Genomic DNA, 22,586 nt, shown 5'->3' on the forward strand with positions numbered 1-22,586 from the left:
GCAGCAGGGGTGGCAGAGGTGGTGGTGGGAGGGCAGCACAGCACACACCGGTACACAGACGTGTGAACAGATGTGACCTGTGCGCACACGTGCCTGTGCACACACACACACGTGCACACCCCTGTACACAGATGGGTACCTGCAGGCACATGCGCACCCCTGTACACACACAAATCTGTACATGCACACACCCCTGCACACCCACCCCTGTGCGCACCCAGGTGTGCACACACTCACACCCCTGCACGCAGACACATGCACACCCCTGTGCACACCCCTGTACATGTGCACACCCACACCTGCACATACACAGCCCTGTGCATGCGCACACACTCACACACCCCTACACGTGCACACATACACACGCTTGTGCGTACATTCAGATGTGCATGCACGCGCACACCTGCACACACACACACCTGCACACACACACACCTGTACTCACACACACCTGTACTCACACACCTGTACTCACACACCTGTACTCACACACCTGTACTCATCCTCACCTGTACACCCCCCCGTGCACACCCCTGTACGTGTGCACACCTGTCCACACCCAGACCTGTACGTACACAGCCCCGCGCACACGCACGCACGCTTGCACAGCCCTACATGTGCACACACACTTGTGCACACGTGCATTCACACACACACCCCCCCGTACTCACACACACCTGTACACACCCCCCCCGTACTCACACTCGCGCCCCCCCCCTCCCCTTCCCACCCGAGCACCGGGCCCCGCCCACTCCCCCAAGCCCCGCCCACCACCTCATCGCCCCGCCCCCTTCACCCAAACCCCGCCCCCTCCCCCCGGTTCCCTCTCGCGAGAGGGGCGGGGCGGGGCCGGCAGCGCTCGGGGCGGCTCCGGCGGCGGCGCCGCTCGCTCCAGGTCCCCCCGGGTCCCGGTGCCCCCCGGTCCCCCCGCTCCCCGCCGGCCCCCCCCGGCGGCCCCTCTCCCCTCACCATGTCGGCGCCGGGCTGGGCGCCCACGCACGTGCAGGTGACGGTGCTGCGGGCGCGGGGGCTGCGGGCCAAGGCGGCGGCGGGCGGCAGCGACGCGTACGCGGTGATGGCGCTGGGCCGGGACAAGTTCTCCACGTCGGTGGCCGAGCGCTGCCAGGGCCGGCCCGAGTGGCGCCAGGAGGCCACCTTCGAGCTGCCGCCGCGGGCCGCCGCCGCCGCCGCCCTGCGCCTCACCGTGCTGCACCGCGCCCTCGTCGGCGTCGACAAGTTCCTGGGCCGCGCCGAGGTTGACCTGGCGGCGCTCCGGGGGGACGGCGGCCGCCGGCACACCAGGTGGGGACGGGGGGGGCCTGAGGGGTTGGGGGGGGGGCCTGAGAGGAGATAGGGGGGTCCTGAGGGCTTGGGGAGGGACTTTGGGGGGCCTCAGTGGACCTGAGGAGCCCCTGAGGGCACGTGGGGAGGGCGTGAGAGGAGATAGGGGGGTCCTGAGTAGAGCTGGGGGGTCCTGAGGGGTTGGGGAGGGACTCTGGGGGGCCTCAGTGGAGCTGAGGAGCCCCTGAGGGGAGATGGGGGGGGCCCTGAGGGGTTGGGGGGGGGCCTGAGAGGAGATAGGGGGGTCCTGAGTAGAGCTGGGGGGTCCTGAGGGGTTGGGGAGGGACTTTGGGGGGCCTCAGTGGAGCTGAGGAGCCCCTGAGGGGAGATGGGGGGGCCTGAGTGGACATGGGGGGGTCCTGAGGGGTTCGGGGGGACTTTGGGGGGCCTCAGTGGAGCTGAGGAGCTCCTGAGGGGTTGGGGGGGGAGCCTGAGGGGAGCTGGGGGGGGCCTGAGGGGTTGGGGGTTGGGTCCTGAGGGGTTGGGGAGGGACTTTAGGGGGCTTCAGTGGAGCTGAGGAGCCCCTGAGGGGTTGGGGGGGGTCCTGAGAGGAGCTGGGGGGGCCTGAGGGGAGATGGGGAGGGCCTGAGGGGTTGGGGGGGGTCCTGAGGAGAGCTGGGGGGTCCTGAGGAGTTGGGGAGGGACTTTAGGGGGGCCTGAGTGGAGCTGAGGAGCCCCTGAGAGGAGATGGGGGGGCCTGAGTGGACATGGGGGGGGTCCTGAGGGGGTTCGGGGGGACTTGAGAGGGCTCTGGGGGCTTGAGGGAGAACTTTGGGGGGAGCTGGGGGGGGGCCTGAGGGGGCTTTGAGGGGCCTTGAGCAAAGCTGGGGGGTCCTGAGGGGTTGAGGGGGGGCTTTTCAGAGCTCTGGGGGGTTGGAGGAGGATTTTGGGAGGCCCTGAGCAGAGCTGGGGGGACCCTAAGGCGTTGGGGAGGGACTTTAGGGGGGACTCAGTGGAGCTGAGGAGCCCAATAAGGGTTTGGGGGGGGCTTTAGGGGGCCCTGAGGGGTTGGGAAGGGGGGTTTGGGAGGTCCTGGAGGGGAGCTGGGGGCTCCCAGAGGTTGAGGGGGGCCCTCAGTAGGCCCTGAGGGGCTTTGGGGACCTTAGGGCAGCAGGTTGTGGGTGGTGGTCCCGGAACACCAGGACCCATCAGGAGACCCTGAGGAGGGGTGGCTGGTGGCGTCCCCTCCGTCCCACGGGGCGCTGAGGGGGCTGCCGCCCCCCGTGGGGACTCAGAGAGGCGGGGAGCAGCGGGGGCTCGGGGGGGAGCCCCTCGTGCCCTGCACAGGGCGACCCCCGGGTGGGGACCCCCTGGGGTTGGCCCAGGGGAAGGTGCCCGGTGCCTTTCCAGGCGCTCCTGCCCCGTGCTCGGGTTTCTCCTTTTTAAATATTTACGTGCCTGTGATAACGATTTACACTGGGAACAATGAAGTTGTCTGAGGAAGCTTAATGTGTTTGAAATGCCCTCTTGTTCGGACGGAGAATGAGAGCCCTGCGCTGCCAACTGTTTATGTATTTTTCTTAATAAACGCTTAGCAGAGCCTGATGGTGTGTAGGAGCAGGTAACTCAGCGCTATTTGGGTTCATTTCCCTGCTGGCTGCAAGGCACCGAGCTGGCAGACTTCTCCTCGAACACCGAGTGCCAGACCCGTGTCACACTTGCACCTTGGAACACAAACACTGGTGTAGTGCCCTGAAATCCCAGGGGTGGTTACCGAGAGCGCTGCGCCGGGAGCCAGCAGCGCCGGGAGAGCCGCGCGGCTGTGATGTGGTGCGAGGCAGCCCGTGAGTCACCCTCCCCTCCTCACCCACCCGAGGAGCCGGTGTTTATTCACTACCGAAGCCAGGATCTGCTTCTTAACAAAGCCGTGGCTGCTTGTGAAGCCCTAATTACAGCGTGGCTGTCATTAAGGGCTGTGAGGCTGGTGTCAGGCCCTAATGTGTTTACGCTGCGAGGCTAAGTGCCCGCAGTCACCAGGGGTCAGCGAGGGGGTTCTCCCAGGCTGGTTTCTTCACGTCTGGGCCCAAGGAAAATTGTGGAAAGATGTTACTTTGGTGCTTCTGGGGAAACTTGCGGTATTTCCAGTCGTTAGCCTCCCGCCTGCCCTCGATTTCCTGCGTGAAGCTTGTTTCTTCCATCGTCACTTCAATGCTGTGATGACATACAGCAGCGGAGGGCTGGCGTCTTCTGGAAATGAAACGTGTTGGTGGAAAGGTGGGCACTAATGTCCTAAATGCAGTTAATCAGATTTTCAATCCAAAAGCCGCTCCTAGCACTACTGAAGAGGAGACGAAATGCAGAAGGCAGCTCAGGCAGAGCTTTACTACGTGAATTACGCCGGTTCTCTTTGCCTGGGAGCTGAGGGAAGCTTACGCCCTCCTGTGAACGCAGGATTTACTCGCAGCACGTGCGGTGATCCCTCCTTGTGTGCTACGCCGAGGCTTGAAAACGTTGGCTGTTTGCAGCTAGAATAAGAAGTTAAAGTTTGCCTCTAGTTTTGGGTGGGTTTGCCAGTAAATGATTTACTCTCCCTGCTCAAACTGAAGTGGATGTGGTGGCGTGCTCCTCAGAAAGAGCGGCGCGTCGGGCTGCCTTTTGCTGAGCACGTAGTTTTTACTTTGTTTGCCTTTCAGACAGGGCCCTCGTTGCCCCTGGGAGGCTGCGCAGGACAGCACGGACGCTGTAGAAATGCAGGCGTGCGCCTGGAAAGGTCGCGAGGCGGGACAAAAGAGCCCAGCCATGGCTCGTGTGGAAGGCAAAAGGCTCGTGCGTGCCCTGCTGTGCCTGGATCGAGCGCGGCAGTTGCCAGGCTGGTGCTGATAGGAAGTTGCCAGCCGTCACTGCGGGACTTCAGGGCAGGATGAACCTGAAAAAACATCAAATTTTTTGGAAACCCAACCCTTGTAGCACTGCTTGGTGCCGGTGCTGCTGTCCTGTACCCTCGAGTCTGAGCACTGACCGTGCGTGCTGCTCGCGCCTCCGCGTCCCTCTCACGCCGTCCTCCGCAGGAGGCTTCTGAGCCCCCCTTCAGCTAACGCCCTTCTGGTCTCTTTTTTCTGAAGAAAATGGCTTTTTCCTATTCTCTTTCGTTGCTTCCAGTGCACAATCGGAGTTTTGAAGTGCAAATTTGCTGGAGAGGCCGGTTTGCACGATCTGGTTCTGTTCCTTCATTTCCATTTACCAGCTGTGTGGAGTCAAAGCCAGCGTTTTCCACACGTCCTTCCCTATCAGGCCGGTGGAGTCAGCAAGTCTGTGGCTCTTGGAACAGCCGAAAAAAAAAACAAAAACCAACAACCCCCCCCCCACATTGGTATGCAGCTGATAATATTTCTTCCCTGGCACTAACATGCTGTGGATGTCGCTGAGGAGGACGTACGGGGCGGTAATTTAGCAACTGGAGTCGTGGCAGGCAGGCGCTGGTTTGGCAGCGTGGTTTCCCTGAGCGCTCGCTGCTCGCGGTGCGTTCCTGTTCCGGGCTCGTTTCACAAAGGGATAAGGCTCTGTCTGTAGCAAACCTGGCCGGTTCAATCCAATCGCTGGCGCGGAGTTGTGGAAATCCCCAGAAGTTCTGTAATGCTTGTTTTGGTTCTCGTTGCGTTGATTAGGGGTTCCTTAGCTTAAGAAGCATTAAGATAGCAGCTGAGACGAAGTTGGAATGAAAGGTATGAGGGTGTGGGCTGTGTGCGTAAGCTCTCTGGTACCAGTGTCACCTCTCTGAGGCTCCTTTAGCACCCACTTCAAAGCTTTAATCTCTGTGAATTTCAGGAAGGCAGAGGAAAGTACAAAAAAAAAGTGGCTGAGCTGACCTACATGAATTCCATGTTGTGTGGGTTTTTAACCCTTTCTGGTTTTGGTTTAATAAAACAAATCTCACGAATTTCACAGATTTCACTTTTTCTGTTTGCAATAAGAAGTTTTCCTGTGGTATCTGGGGTCATAGGACTGTGACGTAGTTGTAAGATTAAAGGTTTTTCTTTTTCTCTACACGTAGACATTTCAGATTCTTAAAACGTGGACACCCTCTGTTGTTTTAAACTATTTGTGGGTCTCGAGAGCTTGTTGCTAAAACAAATCTCCTTGGTTTGGCAGGTGGTACAAGCTTCGCTCCAAACCAGGGAAAAAGGAAAAGGAGAGAGGGGAGATTGAAGTGGATATCCAGTTCATGAGGAGCAACATGACAGCCAGCATGTTTGATTTGTCCATGAAAGACAAGTCTCGCTCTCCGTTTGGCAAGATCAAAGACAAGCTCAAGGGGAAGAGGAGCAGTGGGCTCTCTGACACGGCATCGGAGATCGTTCCCAGCACGACTCACTCCCCAGCTGATAGCGAAGATGAGTCAGCCGAGAAGGAGAAGAAGAAATCAAAGTTCAAAACCCTGTTTTCCAAACCTGGCCTGAAGAAGACTTCCCTCTCCCAGTCCATGTCCGTCCTGCCTACGCCTCAGCCCGGGGCCGAGCGGGTCAGGCTGCGGCCCAGCGACTTTCAGTCGCAGTGGGATGACGAGGAGTCGGAGACCTCTCCAACCTCAGAAAGTGAGTAGATGAAGTGTGAGGCCTTTCCCCGAAGGCTTGCTTGCACTTTTCACGCTCCTCAGAGCGTTCTTTCTGAACAAATCCATAGCAAGTCACTTCTGCCCATGGTGGTGTGTAGGTGTACAGGGTGCTAGACATGGACAGCTGAGGTTACCTTGGGATAGCTTAGAAACCGTGGGCAAAGCGTGCACCCGGTGGTGGTGCAGCTTGGCAGTAAGCATCTGCGGTGTTTTTGGGCCGCTGGAAGGCTCATGTGATCCTGCCTGCTGAGGGCGGACCGTGCTGAGGGACCTAGGGGACGTGGAAGCAGCAGCGTAGTCACACTTGTGTCTGTTGCTGTGCTCAGTCAGTGAGCTGTGAAGCACTGAGGCCGTCGGCAGCCAGTGTAAGAGGTGTTCTTAGATCTCGAATTTCTCCCCATTGTTTTTTTGCAGGAGCCTTTGGAAATGCCCTGGAAGAGAAGTCTCCTTCTCCAGTATTTAAATCTCGTAAAACAGCAACTTTGGACAACAGGCAACTAAACCAAACAACCACTAGCAACACCAAGAAAGAAGGGCTCTCCTTATTCAGTGGCCTTAAATCCAAAAATGATCCGGTCTCCAAGTCCAGTCTGTGTATCAATGGCAGTCACGTTTATATGGAGGAGAGCGCGCTGAAGGACAACACTCCAGCGTCTTCCCCCTCTCCTCTCAACTTCAGGAGGAAGCAGCTCTTTGCTTCAGAAGAGAACCTGTCTTCCAGGTCTGCTAAAGGACCTGAAGAGGTGGGCGGAACATCTCCCAGCAACGCTTTGTCTGGGTCTGCATCCCTGGAGACCTTTAAATCCATGACGCTGCCATCATACAAATTGCTTAGCAGTGAAGAGAACCTGGAAACCAGCACTCCCCTGACCATCGAGGTCATTAAAGAGACCAAAAAAACGGACCACAAGAAGTCTGCCTTGCTTTCCCTGGTCACAGGGAAGAAGGAAGCAGCGAAAACCAGTGACGCTGAAAGAATTCCAGAGAGGACTCCGAAGGAAGAGGAAACCAAGGCTGCGGAAGAGAAAAGCGAACAGGAGGCCAAACGTCTTGAGTTTTCAGCAGACTTAAGCAGAGGAAGTCCTCCAGAAGACAGTCACCTAGAAGAAGTCCCCACGAATAAACAACCGCTCAACCCTTTTGAGGAAGAGCAGAAACCTGAAAAGGCTGCTGCACCAGCGAAGACCAAAGCTGTGAAACCCAGGTCAGTCGTGTTTGCTTCAGATGTTGCTATTGATGGCAGCACGCAGTGGTTGTAGGCTTTAACTAGACGGCTTCCTACCACAGAGCAGCACCTGGGGACTTGGTGTGCTGCACGCAGCAGAACTGCGTTACTCTGGGGGTACCTGATGGCTTTGAGCTAGGTGTCGGACCCAAATAATAATTTTGAGGTCTTTCTCAGTAAGAAAAGTGGGTGATATAGGGCTGTTCCCTTTAAGCAATGCCAAAAATGCTGGTTTTCTGGGTGCAGGCATCTTTTCAGATGCTGCAGGGGTAATTCTTCTTGCTGGATCTCTTGCACAAACTAACATTCTCCTCTCAGAGCTGTGTGGCTTGAAACATACCCGGGGCCTGAAATACCAGTTCTAACATCTCTACTTCTCCCTTCTGTTTTGCTATGATCTTCAGAGGAGTTAACCTTGGAGCCCTTCTGCTTTTGGCGTTGTTCACAGCAACACGACGTACGTTTGTGGCGTTTATACACAAGGCTTTTTCGGAAATTCTGCTCGTGTATAATTATGTATGTGGTTTCATATATATATTTATATATATATGTCTAAATATGTGTGTAAATATATTCATTTTACTAATAAGGCTGTTCTGTGTCCTCCTCCCACCCTATTTTCAGTGCTTCTTCACGCTTAAGCATCTTGCATATGAAGTGCCCTACTAACAAAATTGCTTGGGGTGCATCAGATGAGATAATTGCTGCGATGTCCGCTTCTGAGCGCTGCTTGTGCAAACTGCAGCAGAAGTCTTCTGACATAGTGGAGTGTTTTGTGAAGGTGCATTCAAGTATGTTAAGTCTCTTAGGTAGGCTCTTAAGTCTCTTGCAGTGTAATTTGTCTCCAGTGTTAGGCGTTGATGGAGGCTGGTGCTAAAGCTTGTCTGCTCCCGCCTCGTGTTGCATCTGCAAGTGACGTACATGCGAGTTTTTTGTCCCTTTTGCAGACTGGGCGTGCCTGCACAGGAGGAAACCAAAGCCACGCTTCCTACTCTTGCACCTGACTCCCTTCCCGCTTTTCTTTCTGTACCCCGTATCAGTAGCGAAAATAATCCCTTTATTTCTAAAACGGGACAAGAAGTCACAGTGCCAGGCTCTGAAAGCGTTACTAGTTCTTCTGCCTCTCTCCCTCCTCCTCTCGCTGCAGAGCTTTTGAGTGGCAAGAACCCCTTCAGTCCCACCTGGGAGAGGGCGTCCCCGGCCCTGGGTTCTGAGCACGCTGCCCGTTTGCCCCACCGTCCCGCAGCCCCTGTTCCCAAAGCTCCCCTTCCCAGGCAGGTGTCTGGTAGCGGCAATAATCCTTTCGCTTCTGACTGGGGGCAGGGTCCCGAAAGCTCTGCCACGCGTGCTTCTTGGGCTGCCTCTCCTCCGCCTGCGCCTTCCCTCCCTTCTGGTCGCCACCTCAATGGCAATAACCCCTTTGTGTCCCAGCCTGGAGGGGGACCAGGCGTGCCAGGTTGCCAAGCTGTGGCCGGTTCTTCCCCCTTCTGCCCTCCCTGTGATGCAGGCTGTTCCTCCGCGGCACCCCCCGCTGATCTGAAACGCCCTGTGCCTACCGCTTCAGGGGGCTCTTCGGACGCGGCTGTAACTCGTGACGTAAGGGCTGTGTCAAACCCTCTCGGCGCTCTCTCTGTCGGTCCCGCTCTGGCTCCAGAGAAGCAGTGTGACTCCACGCAGGTCCAGGCAGACGCTTCTTTAAAGGGAGGCAAGGTAGCGGCTAGGAAGTGCGTGTCCTTTCTGCTCGGGGAGTCGCAGCCTGTTCCGTCAGGGGACGAGGGTTTGGGTGGGCAGCGCCACGAGAAGCAGCCCTCTGATCTCAGGGGGGTGCTACCCACAGGTGCAGACACTGCAGGGAACAGAGCAGGGACTGCCGACAGGCTGGAAGCAGAGAGCTGCCCATCGTCAAAGCTCTCTAGGGGCAGCACAAATCCCATCCAGAACAGCAAGGCCGCTGCTCAGGACGGTGTGGGAATAGGCAGTGTGAATACCGAGCCCTGCACGAAGGGTGGCAAACACTCTGCGTCTCTCTCAGAGTGTAGTAATAGCCTCTTACCAGGGAACGGAGCTGAACGGCCGCCTTCCGTTGCGAGAGAGCTAAATGAGAAGCAGGAGATCTTAAGTGAAAAGAGAAGGGAGGAATGTACACCCACGTTAGAGCCCCGGGCGTCTCCATTTGACAAAAATGACTCATTTTCTCAAGCAGAATGTACGAAACCAGCCCCGGGAGCTCGCACGCAGCCCCTTCGGGAAGCCGATGTGGGAAGGGCTGGCAGCGAGGCGTCGGTCACACCGAAGCCAGCACCACGGCTGTCTTTAACACTGAAGAAGTGCCCACCAGTTTCTCAAAGCGATGAGTTAAGTGACGTGCCTTCGTCAGCTGAGGGTGTAAAATCTGTGCGTGGGCTTTCATTGCACAACGAGAAACCCTCGGATGCTCGCGGATGCCTCCCCCCGAGTGGCTCACTGACAGCTCTCACTCCAGCAATAAAGCTCAGAGCTGACAGCAGTAACAGGCATTTAAAAACCGAAGGTGGTGATGATTTATTCGACCGTCTCACAAATCTGAGGTCTGCCGTTCCGGTTACTGCAGACCATGGTGTGAAGCTGCCTAGTCTTCCGGTTATTCCAGAGGGAGGCTCCGATGACGAGCTGCTGGGTGACTGTCAGGAGAACTGCGGTGTTGCTGCAGATGATGAAAATGTTCTGGCGGCTGGAAAGCTGTCTGTAGGCGCAGTGCCTCTGCGTGAGGAACTGAAAGAGAGCTCTGGTACTTCTGCTGCAGCCGGAGCAACGCTGGCGGCTCCGGGAGGAGGAAATGCTCCTGGTGTTTGTACGCCACCTGCGAGGGTGCATGTGCACGGTGTCAATAACCAGAGAGCTGACTCAGGCCTACGTATGGCATCTCATTGCAGGGAGCGCAGTGGCTGTTTTGAGACACAGGAATTAAAAATAGGTGCTGATGCTGAGGAGCGTGCAGAGAGTGACTTCTCTGAGCCTTCTGTTTCCTCTTCCTCTCTGTCAAGTTCTTCACAGCCCTGCTCTACCTTTCGCTCCTTCTCCTCTGACACCCCAAGTCATAGAGCAGAGTCTCCGAAAAAGCCAACAGCAGAGGGCTTCGCAGATAAAGCAGGAATTTCTGGCAAGAAGAAGCTTCTTCAGGCATGGGTTTCACCCTCTGAAACGTATCCTAACCAAACTCAGCAGGGTGGTGAAACCATGTCTCCTAAGCACAGGTGAGAGAATATGGGAAACGCACAGAAAGTATCTCAGTGCTGGCGTGAGCCTTGCTTTTGTCAGCACAGCTCTGTCTCTCCAGCTGCGGAAATTGCTGTTCTTCTTAGTGACATGGCATTGTGCAGCCTTAACCTCTGTCCCGTGGGTTGTCGGTGCCTGAGCCCTGCGGTGCTAGCGTAGGATCGTTGCTGTAACTTAGCAGGCGGCACCAGATAACTCGGAATGTCCTTGGAGGATGCTGACAGCACTTGGGGGGGCCTGCCGTTCGTAACAGTGCTGCCCCTTAGGAAAACTGCTGGGGAAGCACGGTCACGTTTTAAGAAGTGGGGTCATTTAACCAAATTCGAGAAATAGGCTGGGAATGATCCTTTTCAGAACTGGGAGAGCAGTTGCAGGAAGCCTGATAAACTGGGATACTCTCTCGTATATTGGAATCGGGCTCCTGAGCCCTAAAGTAAATTGCAGCAAGCGATGCAGCTAAAACCCAGCTCCCAGGAGCGTGTGGCTGCTTCCCGGAGCTGCTCCTCCCATGGGTTGGGGTGCTGCTGCCCGAGGAATCGCGCTGCTGCCCTGTCAGCCCTCAGTGCTGTGATCTGCAGAGCTCCATCTAGAGCGTAGGACGCTTCTGGGTTGGCACGTGCTGAGATACAAGTACAATTTTCTGCCTCTGTTAAAGCTGGCAAAACGAATCCTGCTTGAGCAATTGAGGATGACACGTTTTGGCAGCTTATGGCGCAAACTAAGATTGGATAAGATGTGACGTGCTCGTCACAGGGTAGTAGAAGCATTTGATATTTTGCAAGAACCATGACTGTGTTCTCATTAAGAATGCCAGGCTCAAATGCCAGTGCACAACAGAGCAGAATAACCGCTGGCGTGCACTGCCTTCTCACGCAGACTGACCTTGCTTTTCTTTTATGACACTGTTCAAGATATTTTTGCCTTGTTACTGTTTCTTTATCTCCAATGCCTTAAGTCAATAAAGATAACAGAAAGAACTGGAGTGTATTTATAAAACACCTTCGGCTTAGACAGAAATGCCTTACCTTAGAGACTGAGTAGGGTAGGAATTTTCCCTGATTTCTTGCTGAATTTGTTTTGACTCTGCAGATCTGTGTAGTGCCATTGTTATACCTGCTGCCTGAATAACGTGAGCCTTTTTCATGTTACAGACTCCATCCTGTGAAGCCAATGAATGCCACAGCAAATAAGTCTCAAAGTAAAAACCTGAATGTCATCAGCACTATGAATGAAAAGCTGATTGAGATGAACGTAAAGGTATGGAGGAACGTGGCACTTCAAACCCAAGTTTAAGCAGCAAACTGATCAGAGTTCCAGATTCAGGATAGTTTGTCTGGGCTCCTGTCGTGTGTCCCAAGCAGAACAGTGGTCGTGCTCAGACATGGGGAACACGAAGTTTCCTTTTAGCAGTCCCCAGGGGTGGGGACAGTCTTTGTTCTCGCGAACTCATCAATGCTAGAATTGGCAGCTCTTGTTTGAGTGGGGCTTTCTCCGTGGAGAGGATTTAGGGGTGCTGCCCGACTCCCCAGAGGCGAGTGGGATGTGTCTGAGCGATGCGGTCGCTGCAGGAGGAGGGACGGGTGACTCCCTGCCTGCGCTACCTTGGCACATAGTCGTGTTCGTGACGTGTAGGAGCTGCGTAACTTGGATCAGCCAGAAAGATTGGACAACTTAGTCACTGTTTATATGCAAGCCTGATTAGTCCCCAAAGCTTCTTTTCACCCCGAAGTAAGTATGTGGCTCTTAAAGCTGAGGAGGCGGGAAAAAGTACCCTCAGGGTGGCTGTTGCCTTGCAACGTGTTGCGTTAATACCCTGTGCCCTTTGCGAGACCAGGTGCCTGCTGTTGAAGCAGGGCTGGTTCCTAAAAGCAGAGCTGTGCAGCTTGCATAATCACTCGGATTTAAAGTGATTTTTTGCATAATCTTTGTCTCAGGAGACCTCTGAAGCGAATGTTGTAGTGCCTCCTTCTGGTGTAAGTGGAAAAGAAGAACATGTTTTATTTGCACACTTTAAACTGACGTGTTGCTGTTTTCATTGAATTGAAAACTTGTGGCTGGGATTCTGGTGTGGTGCTCTGCCTTTCGCAAATGAAGTTAGGCTCGACGTTGCAGTCACTGGAGCCTGTTGAATGAGTACTCCCTGCAACAGAAACGTCTGGGCTGGCAATCTGGCCTTGCATCAGAGACTGTTTGGACTGAATTGGCAGAAGCTGCTAAGTATTTGTCTAGTTTGCTTAAGAGTTAGAAGCAGACTTCTCAGAGAAGCTGTTTGTGATGTGTTCTCTACAATAAGAGTGAAATGGCAAGACCTAATTGAGTGGCTTGTGCTCTTTAACCTGAATTTGACTGCCCAAGTCTTAGCTAGATTTTGTACAGTAGCTCTCCCCGTGCTTGTCAGAATGCTTTTTCTTGTAGTTGGTGATGCGTGGCTCTAATTTCCATGCACCTTCACTAAGCTGGATGGGCTGTTGCCTAGAGTCAGCATGACATTCTTTCAGCATAAATTGCAGCAGAGAGTTGAATTATTGAACTGACGTTATGCAAAGCCTTTATGCTAAAAGCAATTGCCCGGTTGCTTTCTGTAACGGCTGGCGCTCTCTGAGCCTGCCTTCTGTTTTGGAGGAGACTTGGTAAGCTCTGTAAATCGGCTCTGTGCCGTAAGTGAGGTATTACACACCTACTCTAAAGCACTTGCTCTCTTTCCCCCCCAAAAAAAAAATTAAAAAGCTGTTCTGCATTCTGCAAGTGCATGAATGTACAGTGTTGTGTGTGAAGTTCTCTGGGCTGGGTTTGTTAATGGCCTGACGGTGCTTTATTGCAGAGAGCTCGTCTGGCCTGGCCTTGCCTGCCAGCCTCTCGTTTTTTCACGGCTTGGGTCTGGGCAGCCTGCTCTGCGCAGTCACAAAGCTTAACGATCAATGTTCTGAAATGCCATTTGGATGGAGCTTACCTTTAAAAAGATAGGAAGCACAGGAATTCTTCTGAGAAGCAGCTGTGTTTCTGCAAATGCTGTGTGTAACTGTTCGTTGGTGCCTCAGCTCCCCAAACCAGCTATCAGATAGCATTCAGTTGCTAGTTTGCAATGCCTGTATATCTGTAATAACCCTGCCTTTCTTCTCTTGAAGAAATACGATCCTTCAGATCCTGCCTATGCTTATGCTCAGCTTACACACGATGAGCTGATCCAGCTGGTCTTGAAACAGAAGGATACGATTAGCAAGAAGGATCTCCAGGTGCGGGAGCTTGAAGACTACATCGATAACTTGCTTGTCAGAGTCATGGAAGAAACCCCAAACATTCTTCGTGTTTCAACTTCGGGAAACAGAAAAGCTGGAAAGATGTAAAAGCTCTCTGGACGTTGAACAAAGAACTGAATTCCCGCCAGCAGAGTTTGATTAATAAGGAGACAATGTGAAGTAGGTGGTACCGGTTGTGTTGCCCACACAAAATGACCTCTTTCCTGTTTCTGCCTTGAGCAACTATCACTTTGGTTAGTGGTTACATCAGGTCTTGTACAGGGAGTCCAGAAGTAGAATCAACTTACCATATTTATTTTTTTTTGGTCTTTTTCCATTATTTGGGAAGATTTGTTCAGGCATCTAGTCCAAAGGATGATTGCGATAGGAAGGATGAAGGTTTTCTTTGATACGTTTTCCTCGCCGGCATTGCTGATCCTTTATGAAGATTTTTTCGTAGTTCAGTTTTGTAGCTGCTTTGATAGATCAATTACTCCTCTGTCCACATCTTAAGTTATAGTGCAATATAAAATCTTGTACAGTAGAGCTTGAGGATTTGATTTTTTTTTCTTTATTGTTTTGAATAACTACACTGGAGAAGTCCAAAGATGTAAGCTTCAGAACAGGGCTGCATGAGCTGGACTTTAAAAGCAATTAAGGCCCTAAAAGTGGAATGCAATTTAAACCATGGACTGGAAAGTAAGGAACAAAGCTAAATTAATGACATAATGTAAATATGGTTTCAAAGCAGTTCTCCAAGGGGAAGGTTTACAGGTGGTTTTTGGTCAAGGAAACACTGAGACGTCATGGTACGTTTGTCTACCATAGGAATAAGTAGTAGTAATGCATTTGGGCTGAAGGTACCTTAAATTGGAAGTTGTTCTCCTACAGGCTTCCAATTCCCGATTCAAAGCTTGTTCGGAGAAGGAAGAAGGCAAAGGTACATCTGGTTTCTGTTCCGTATTCTTAAATAGGGATGGATTTCACTGCACACGTGCGTGGCCTGTGTCACTTGCTGTATGAAAGTTCAGTGATAATTTTAGTATTATACCGTTGCAGTTTAGTGAATCTAAGCGCCTTGGATTTTGGAGCTAGTGCTTACCTTGGAACAACCTTCTGAGGTGATCAGTCTTAAAACTTTCTTATATTTGTTACACAGCTATCAAAAGAACCAAATTGCCCTCCCCTTGGGATGGGAACAGTTAAAATTCTAGTGCTCAAATCTGATTTGGTTTTCTTTGTGACATGAAGCTCGCAATGGCATAAAAATTTATGTAGCTGAAAAAGAGTACTGGTTTTGCAAGACAATCACATACCTCGGTCTGCTTCCTTCATTTGTGGCTTCTTTGCAGCTCAATAGAGACAGGTATGTTCTCCCCATCTCATCAGGCAGAAAATAACGGCATAGCACTGTCAAGCAGCCACAACAGGCTTCCTCTACTGAAAGTTAAATGTGGCTTTTTTGTGGCGAGCTCTTGCCAAAGCTAACAAATCAGATGTGTCTTTGCAGCTCTTAGATTAATCAGGGTTGTGAGAGTCCATCAGAAATTTAGAAGAAAGTTGAAATATCAAAAGAGTGAGTAGCAGAGAACCAAAGTAAACGCTTCTGCCTTCTGAAATTGAGATAATCTATTTGGTTACTCCAGACGTAGCTCGAAAGGGGTGAGTTTCTAAGGCAATTTTCCTACAGTAAAGCACTTTAATGAGGGACTAGCTGGATTAACTATTAACCTCTTAGTAGTCTTCTTACTGGTTTCATAAAACACTGAAAGCTACTGGAGACTTCTCAAATAGTGTGTTTTTGTAGTGAAGAGAAGTTTAATATATTTGCCTAGAGATGTACACATTTATTGGAAAATTCAAAAAATGCCGTTAATTACATTCTGTTACTGTAAACTGGCTAACTACCAAAGTCTGGCCTAGCAATTGAATCTTTTCTGACAGAGCTCTCCTTCATGGGAAGCTCGATTTGAAACAAGCCTTTTTGGTTTAAGTGTTAGGAGTCTTTAGGTACTTCTTTACTGTACCCTCTTCTGTGAATGAAGGGTTCGAAACACAGAAATTCTTAGTGGCATCTTCAGGTCTGGGCTGATGGTTTTAATTTTGAGCGGTGCTGGTTGGCATTACTGGAAATTGATGCTGCTTCTCGTGCCTTGAAATAATGAGGAAGATGAAGAAATAATTTCAGTTTCTTCCTTGTGCCTCAGTGGATCTCTGGAAAGAAGTGGTTGCCCGTACCTCATTAATAAATTAGTCTTCTAGACTTTTTTCCACAACTTTCTGGTTTTCTACTTCAATCAGAAAAACCAGTAGTGCCTTTGAACAATGGCATAAAGTTCAAAATCAAAAATGGTATTACTGGTAGTCATAACTGGACACATGCTAAGGAAGACTTGGCTTGGTTTTTGCTGTCCTTGTTTTAAAAGAATAAGGGTACTACCATGTGGCTGCTGAAGTCACTGTGATGCTGCGTATGATGCTCTTGGAGCACGGATCTCATGAAGTTCTTACAGTGGATTGATTACATGCATTCCTTTTGGCAAGAATATGTATCTTGAGGTTGTATACACACAGACAAAATGGTAGTATATGCTAATAATAGTCTCCTTAGAGACGAAGCCTTAAAACTTGTAATATCCTCTCTCAGTAGCCTTTTGCTAGTTTCAACTTTGTCCATTAAGGTGGGCCTCGGGTTGTCTGGCTTTTGCACCTTGGGTGGTTATCTCCTGTGGTCGCAGGCCTTGCTGCAGGGTGGCGGTCCTGTGCAAGCCACGCTTCTACTTCCAGAGCTGTGAAAACACAGCACAAATCTCGTACCTCAATCTTTTATCAGCAATACTATTTAAAGCCTTTCTTTGGCATAAGGGGACAGGCGTTTTAGGTTCAGCAGGGTGCTTCACGCTGACTTTAAGGGGCCTAAGAATCAAGTGTATTGTTTTATTATTTTATTATTGAAGGATTTGAATATATTTTTCCCCGTTCATCATACTGTCTGCTTTTAGCCTGGGTTGCTGTTTGTTTTTAAATGCCCTTTGGTTTCATGGAACACTAAAATAAAAGATATCTCAATTCCAGTGTCCTGATCACTTTGTTTCCTCAAACAGCAGTTTCAAAGAGTACTGAACTATGGAGAGCTGGGGGATGTCTGGGTGCTGCTCAGTAGGTGCCTTTGCCTCTTGCAGCCTTCCTGAGGGTTTTATTTGTGCCCCTCAGTTGTCTGATCTCTTGATAACTTCCAACTGAAGTGCGAGATGCTTGTGGTTTTCTGTGTGTGCTGTGGGCTGCTTTGACCTCCACAGTAACTCCCAGAAGTGTGGGGCGGGTGGATGTGCTTTGGAGCACATTGTGCATATCGAGAACGGGTTGAAAATGCAGTGGTTGTGCATCAGTGACCTGCAGAATGAAACTAGTTCTTGGTGCTGCAGCCCCAGGACCTCACCCTTTCCTCGTGACAAGCTCTGCTGCCCGAAACTCCTCACCCTCCAGGTATTTTGGGGCTAGTCCTGTGAGCTATCTGTGCAGGAAATTCACGGTAAACACCTCATGGGGCGGGGGAACCTGATCGACAAGCTCATCGCCATCACGAGAATTGAGACTTTCTGTGAAGCAAAAAATGTGCAAAAGGTTCTTGGCCGGCAGCCTGGTAAATTACCCCAGTGCCAACAATGCGGCCCCTAATTGTAATGGCCCCGCAATTGTGGGCCCTGATGGAGAGAGACCTGGTGGTAATCAGCCTCCCGCTGTCTCGAGGGCCATTTACCCTGAGACCTGCGCTCAGGAGCCCTGAGTGGCCTCGCACCCGTTCTGGGGCCATGGTGAAAGGTGTGGGGGGGGACAGGGAGGGTCTCGGCCATGGGGAGCCCCTGTCTGAGGGGCTGGGGGCCAGAGGAGGAGAAGGCAGCGCCTGGTGCCCCCGGACCCCCACAAACGATGAGTTGTGGGTGGGGAAGGTCTTGGTGGGTTTTGTGGTGGTTTTTTTTGGGGGGGTGGTGTTTTTTGGGGGGTGTGTATTTTGGGGGGTGTGTTGTGTTTTTTGGGGGTGTTTTTTTTTTTTGTGGCGTTTTTTGTGTTCTTTTTTTGGGGCGCTTTTTGGGGTGTTTTGTGTTTTTTTTTTGAGGGGGGGGGTGTTTTTTGCTGATGTTTTGTGTGTGTGTGTGTGTGTTTTTTTTTGTCTGTGTGTGTGTTTATTGTGCTGTTTTTTTGTGTTCATTCACGGGTTTTGGCCTCCCGCCCTGTCAGCCCCACTCACGGCCCCCTCCCTGCGGGCGGAACGCTCGGGGCCGGAACGCGCGGAGCGGGGCCGAGGCGGGCGGCGGGGCCGGCGGCGGGACGGACCCGGGCGGCGGCGGGGCCATGGCGGAGCGGGGCCGGGGCCGGTGCCCCGAGTGCGGCTCGGCCGCGCTGGTGGAGGACGCGCACTACGCGCAGCAGCAGCTGGTCTGCGCCGCCTGCGGCTGCGTGCTGGCCGAGGGGCTGCTCACCACCACCTACACCGAGGAGCAGCACCTGCGAGGTGCGGCCCGGCCCGGCCCCGGGCGCTGCGGGGCCTGCGAGCCACCCCGGGGAGGCCGCTCGGGGCCGTCCTCGGCCGGGCCCAGCAGCGCAGCGCTGCCCGAACTGCCCCTGGCATTGACAGCGGTGGCGGCTGCCTCTGTGCTCCCTGCGATTTGATTGCTCTGTGCTGTTTAACGATTCGGTACAATTCAATCCGTGCAGTTCCAGCGCTCTCGGTGCCCTGCGTGGCAGGAGCTGCGCTGGGTGCTGCCAGGATTAAGCCCAGCTTCCCCCTTCCCTCCCCAAGCCAGAGACCAGCACCAGGTTTTCTTGTTAAAAATTCAGATTAAGGGTACTTTGGGGTCAGGTGCTGGGCCCGGGACACGCGGAACGCACACGAACACGCACGGTGTGCGGCTTTTTGGCATCTGAACCAACTGCAAGTGTTCTGGAGTAGCCCCCGGGCCGTTTGCTGCTGCTGTTGTAGAGGAGCGGTGGCCTAAAGGGGATCCTGCTCCTTAACATCATTCAGCCTCTGCCACCAGGTCTTGTTTAGTGGCCTCAAAGGATTGTTGATTGTGAAAATCGAAATCTGGCACTGTGGCCGTCCAGTTTATCTGCCCTAACAGTTGCTGTTTTTCAGAGGTGGCCTATTCCCAGAGCACCGGCCAGAAAGAGCAGCTGAGCCGCTGCATGCAGCGAGGTAAGAGCGTGCCGGTCGGTTTCATTCGTACACGTTGATTCTCTTTTGCTGCTTCCTGCTTTGCTGCAATTTGTCAATGCATTTCTGTCGCTCTCTGGAATGGTAAGAGCCTGTGGGGACTGGCACTAAGCGAGGGCAGCAGTTAGTTCTGCGTCCAGCTGGTGCCTGCCTGAAGCAAACTGCCGTACCCGCACTCGGGGTCAGGGGGAAAAGTCCTCGTGTCCTTGCCTGGGGCCGGGTGAATACTGGCTGCACAGTAATGTTGAGGAGAGATGAATACGCAGATAAGAAGCTGCATGAGCTGATCGTAAAAGCAGTGTCTTCTCGCAGGGATCCGGCGGGTCCAGGATCTCTGTAAAGTCCTCCAGCTCCCGTCAGTGTTTGAGGAGACGGCCGTGTCATACTTCCAGAGGGCGCTGCAGCACCCCGCCTTCCACCTGGTCAGCCTGGAGAAGAAGGAGCTCCTGGGGGGCTGCTGCGTCTTCGTGACCTGCCGGCAGCACAGCTGGCCGCTGACGGTGGGGACGATCTGCTCCCTGCTTTACGCCAAGCAGGAGCTGTTCGCCAGCGTCTACCTGAGCGTGCAGAAGGAGCTCGGCATCTCCGTGCCAGCGCTGAGCCTGGCGGATCTGGTGAAGACACACCTCAACAGGTAACGTGGGCCCTTCCATCCTGCCAGTTCAGCATTCGCCGTTTGACACCGACGCGTGCAAAAGCTTCTAAAATGCAGCCGGGGGTGGAAGGCTGTAGTCAGACACAGGGCGGCCTGTTCTGTTACGCAGGGCTTTTGAAAGAGCATTCCCTTGGCCTGCTCACGGCCCTGGGAGTCGGTCACCACCTGAGCCTTGGCGCTGCGGCCAGGTCTGAGGCTTCCCTGTGCTGGCGCTAGCGGTGGGCTCCGTCCTCTTCCAGCTTCCGCCTGTTCCAGCGCGCGGAGGACGTCCCTGCCCCGTTTGCGGAGGACAAGGAGCGGATGGTGGCCCGGACGCTGCAGGTGGTGGAGCTGGCCAGCGAGACGTGGCTGGTCACGGGCCGGCACCCCCTGCCCGTCGTCACGGCCGCGGCGTTCCTGTCGTGGCAGTCGCTGCGGCCCGCCGCCCGCCTCGCCTGCACCTTGGCGCGGTTCTGCAAGGTGGCGGGCATCGACCTGCCTCCGCCCGCGCGCCTGAGGCTGAAGGAGCTCCTCGAGATCCTCCTGAGGATGGCGTCCCAGCTCGCTTGGCTGAGGGTGTTCAGCTTGGACAAGAAGACGGTGGTCAAGCACATCGGGGACCTGCTGCAACACCGGCTCGTCCTGCTGAAAAACGCCTTCTGCCTGGAGGGTGCAGGGGAGCAGCACGTGGAAGCCCAGGGCGAGGGATCCGCCGGCTCTCCTCCAGCTGCGGGGGCAGGACAGGAGGAAGGCTGCCCTTCGGGAGGGAAACACAAATGTGACAGCAGCCGGAGGCCCTTGCTGCCGCCCTGCCTCATCAATCCGAGGAAGAGGCTGCGGACAGCAGCCCTGAGCGAGTCGGACGCTGCCCTCACTGGAGACGAGCCCATCTCTGACAGCGAGATAGAGCAGTACCTGAGGGGCCCGCAGGAGATCCGGGCCTTCAGGAAGGCCAAGGCGTGGCAGTGAGGACGGCCGTCACCGGGACGGCCTGGGGGACAGTGCCACCAGAGCACCAGGGACTGGGACCAAACCATAAAACCCGGTGGTAAGAGCGCCGCCGTACGCTGCAGGGGCGGTCGTCCGTGGAAATGGGACTGGGGGGGAGCAGAGTGTGTCCTGATTCATGTTCTGGACCAAAACGGGTCTTTGAAAGAGCTCCTCCTGCTTTGGGTTTCGTTATGTTGTTGTTAAACATAGAAGTACAGGTGCAAGGAATGGTTTCTTGACTCTCTCTCTTTGCAGCCTCTGGTAAAACGCGTTTTGGTTAATCCAGGTGCTGTGGGGCAGGTGCCACGGGTGGGTGTGCTAACACAGAGGTAAGGTGGTGGTGTTGGCGTGCCGGGGAGAGCCAGCCCAGCCCAGCCCAGCCCCGCGTCCTTCCTGCAGAAGCAGGCGGGCAGGCAGCCCGTCGGCTTTGCAGGGAGCACGTCAGCGAAGGCTGGCGACTGCTGGGCTGGTCCTCGGAGGGCCGGGCTCGCACCAAGCGCTCCTGAGTCATGCTGCAGCTGGATTTGTCCTGAAGTTGGCCTGTTTTTTGGTTCATCGCCGATACGTGGCCGGAGTTAGCGGATGTGCTTGGAGCCAGTGGCGTTGGCTTGCACGTCCCAGGCCCCGCAGCAGTCGGGGTGAGGAGGACTCGGTGTGGCAGGCGGTCTCTGCCTCATTCGTGCCTGTCGGTGGCAGTGTGAAGCTGCTGCAGTGATTTTTGTGCTTTGGAGGGCGGAGGGGGAGAAGTGCTGCCCGTCCCTCGGTCACAGCGGGCGCGACGTGCAGGGTAAGGTGGAGGTTTCCAGCACCTCGGTTAGCAGTGGGTTTCTGGAGCTTTGCTCCAGCTTTTCCAGGGGTGCTCTCAGGTTCTGTGCTTCACCTCCTTCAGCCGATGGCGGGGAGGGTTTGGGAGCAGGCAGAGGGGCTCGCTTCATTTGCTGCCCCACGTTCCCAGGCTAACGCAGCTCTAAGCGCGGTGTCCCTCTTGCCAAGCAGCGTGCGGCGCCTGCCCGGGGTCTGCATGGGGCCGCGCAAGGAGGCTCTTGGGGCTTTCTGGGACTGCCAGGTTCAGGGATTACAGCCGTCCCCTGGGAAACTCAGCCTGGCTCACGTCAGGGAAAAACTACCCAGCCTCGGCTAAATAAGCAGCGGGAAGCTGCCGGAAATCTGTGGCAAAGGTAGAGCTTTGGATCGTGTGAGTAGAACGATGCTGGCTGTTCATTTCAGAGCATTGCACAACTCGGTGGAACAGTGACCCCTGTGTGCCTAGCGGGCTGTTGTGTTTGAACGCAAAGGCTGCGAGAAATAACAGTAAATCTTGGCAGATTTGCAAATCTTTAATATATTAAACAAAACATATCTGCTAGAAATGTTCTATTTATATAAAAATGCAAAAGACCCCTTTAAAGACATTTCTTTGGCATATTTTTCCCCCCCCTCCCCCACGTATATTGCAGGAAGCTCTCTGTTGATATGTCATTTGCTCGTAATGTAAACAGACAAAAAAAAGTGTAATTAATAATACGAAGCTTTTTATATAATACTGTCACAGTGCAGCAAGCATATATAACAACTCAGCATCAGCAAGACCACGGAGGCTGCATATTGACGTAAGGATTTAAATTGTATTAAATACCAGGCACAATAAAACATGTTTTTAAGCAGGCAGTTGGTCAGAGAAGCGTGGCAGAACTGCGGCAAACCCAGCAGTAATCCAGCCCTGCGGGACGAGGGGTCCAAAGAGGGAGGAGCTAGTTCTGAAGGGGAGAAAATTCTGCCAGTAAGTGCTGTTGACTCCACCAACTTCTGGATCCCGCGGTCCCCTTGCCCATGGTGTACACGGAGGACTGGCCTGCGCGCCTCCTAAGCGCTTCTCAGTCCCTTGCTGATCCCTGTGACCCCCGTGGGAGGTAGGTAAAGATTGTTAAACCCATCTGCACGCACAGAAACTGAGGCACAGGGAGGCTGAAGATGGCACAGGTCGCACGGCGACTGGGCTCAGCACTGTGCAGGTACAGCACGGCCCCGGCTCAGCCCTGCGGTAAGGCACTGCTGGTGCCCGCACTGTGCGAAAACAGGCGTGGGGGCTGCCGGCCTGCCTGCGGGGTAAACCACCTCCTCTCGTTCTAGGAAACCTG

At 53.7% G+C, this 22,586-nt stretch overlaps 2 protein-coding genes across 3 annotated transcripts; both read left to right on the plus strand.

Moving 5' to 3' along the window:
• Positions 1-970: 970 nt before the first annotated feature.
• RAB11FIP1 (RAB11 family interacting protein 1) lies at positions 971-16,686 on the plus strand. The gene is made up of 5 exons (XM_050715711.1): positions 971-1,302; positions 5,431-5,873; positions 6,308-7,097; positions 11,525-11,630; positions 13,499-16,686. Exons 1-5 carry the CDS (start codon positions 971-973, stop codon positions 13,715-13,717), a joined length of 1,890 nt encoding a protein of 629 aa, XP_050571668.1. The 3' UTR covers positions 13,718-16,686.
• A 1,255-nt stretch (positions 16,687-17,941) lies between these two features.
• BRF2 (BRF2 RNA polymerase III transcription initiation factor subunit) lies at positions 17,942-22,239 on the plus strand. 2 transcript variants are annotated; one of them, XR_007709179.1, is made up of 5 exons: positions 17,942-18,122; positions 18,747-18,806; positions 19,137-19,458; positions 19,719-20,506; positions 22,114-22,239. XR_007709179.1 is itself a non-coding variant. In XM_035562736.2 (4 exons), exons 1-4 carry the CDS (start codon positions 17,963-17,965, stop codon positions 20,425-20,427), a joined length of 1,251 nt encoding a protein of 416 aa, XP_035418629.1. In that variant the 5' UTR covers positions 17,942-17,962; the 3' UTR covers positions 20,428-20,919. The 2 variants fall into 2 exon arrangements, 1 of the variants encoding a protein (XP_035418629.1); XM_035562736.2 differs by lacking the exon at positions 22,114-22,239 and having other exon boundaries at positions 19,719-20,919.
• The last annotated feature ends 347 nt before the right edge of the window (positions 22,240-22,586 follow it).

The sequence above is a fragment of the Cygnus atratus genome, chromosome 27, assembly GCF_013377495.2.
Source record: "Cygnus atratus isolate AKBS03 ecotype Queensland, Australia chromosome 27, CAtr_DNAZoo_HiC_assembly, whole genome shotgun sequence".
NCBI lineage: Eukaryota > Metazoa > Chordata > Aves > Anseriformes > Anatidae > Cygnus > Cygnus atratus.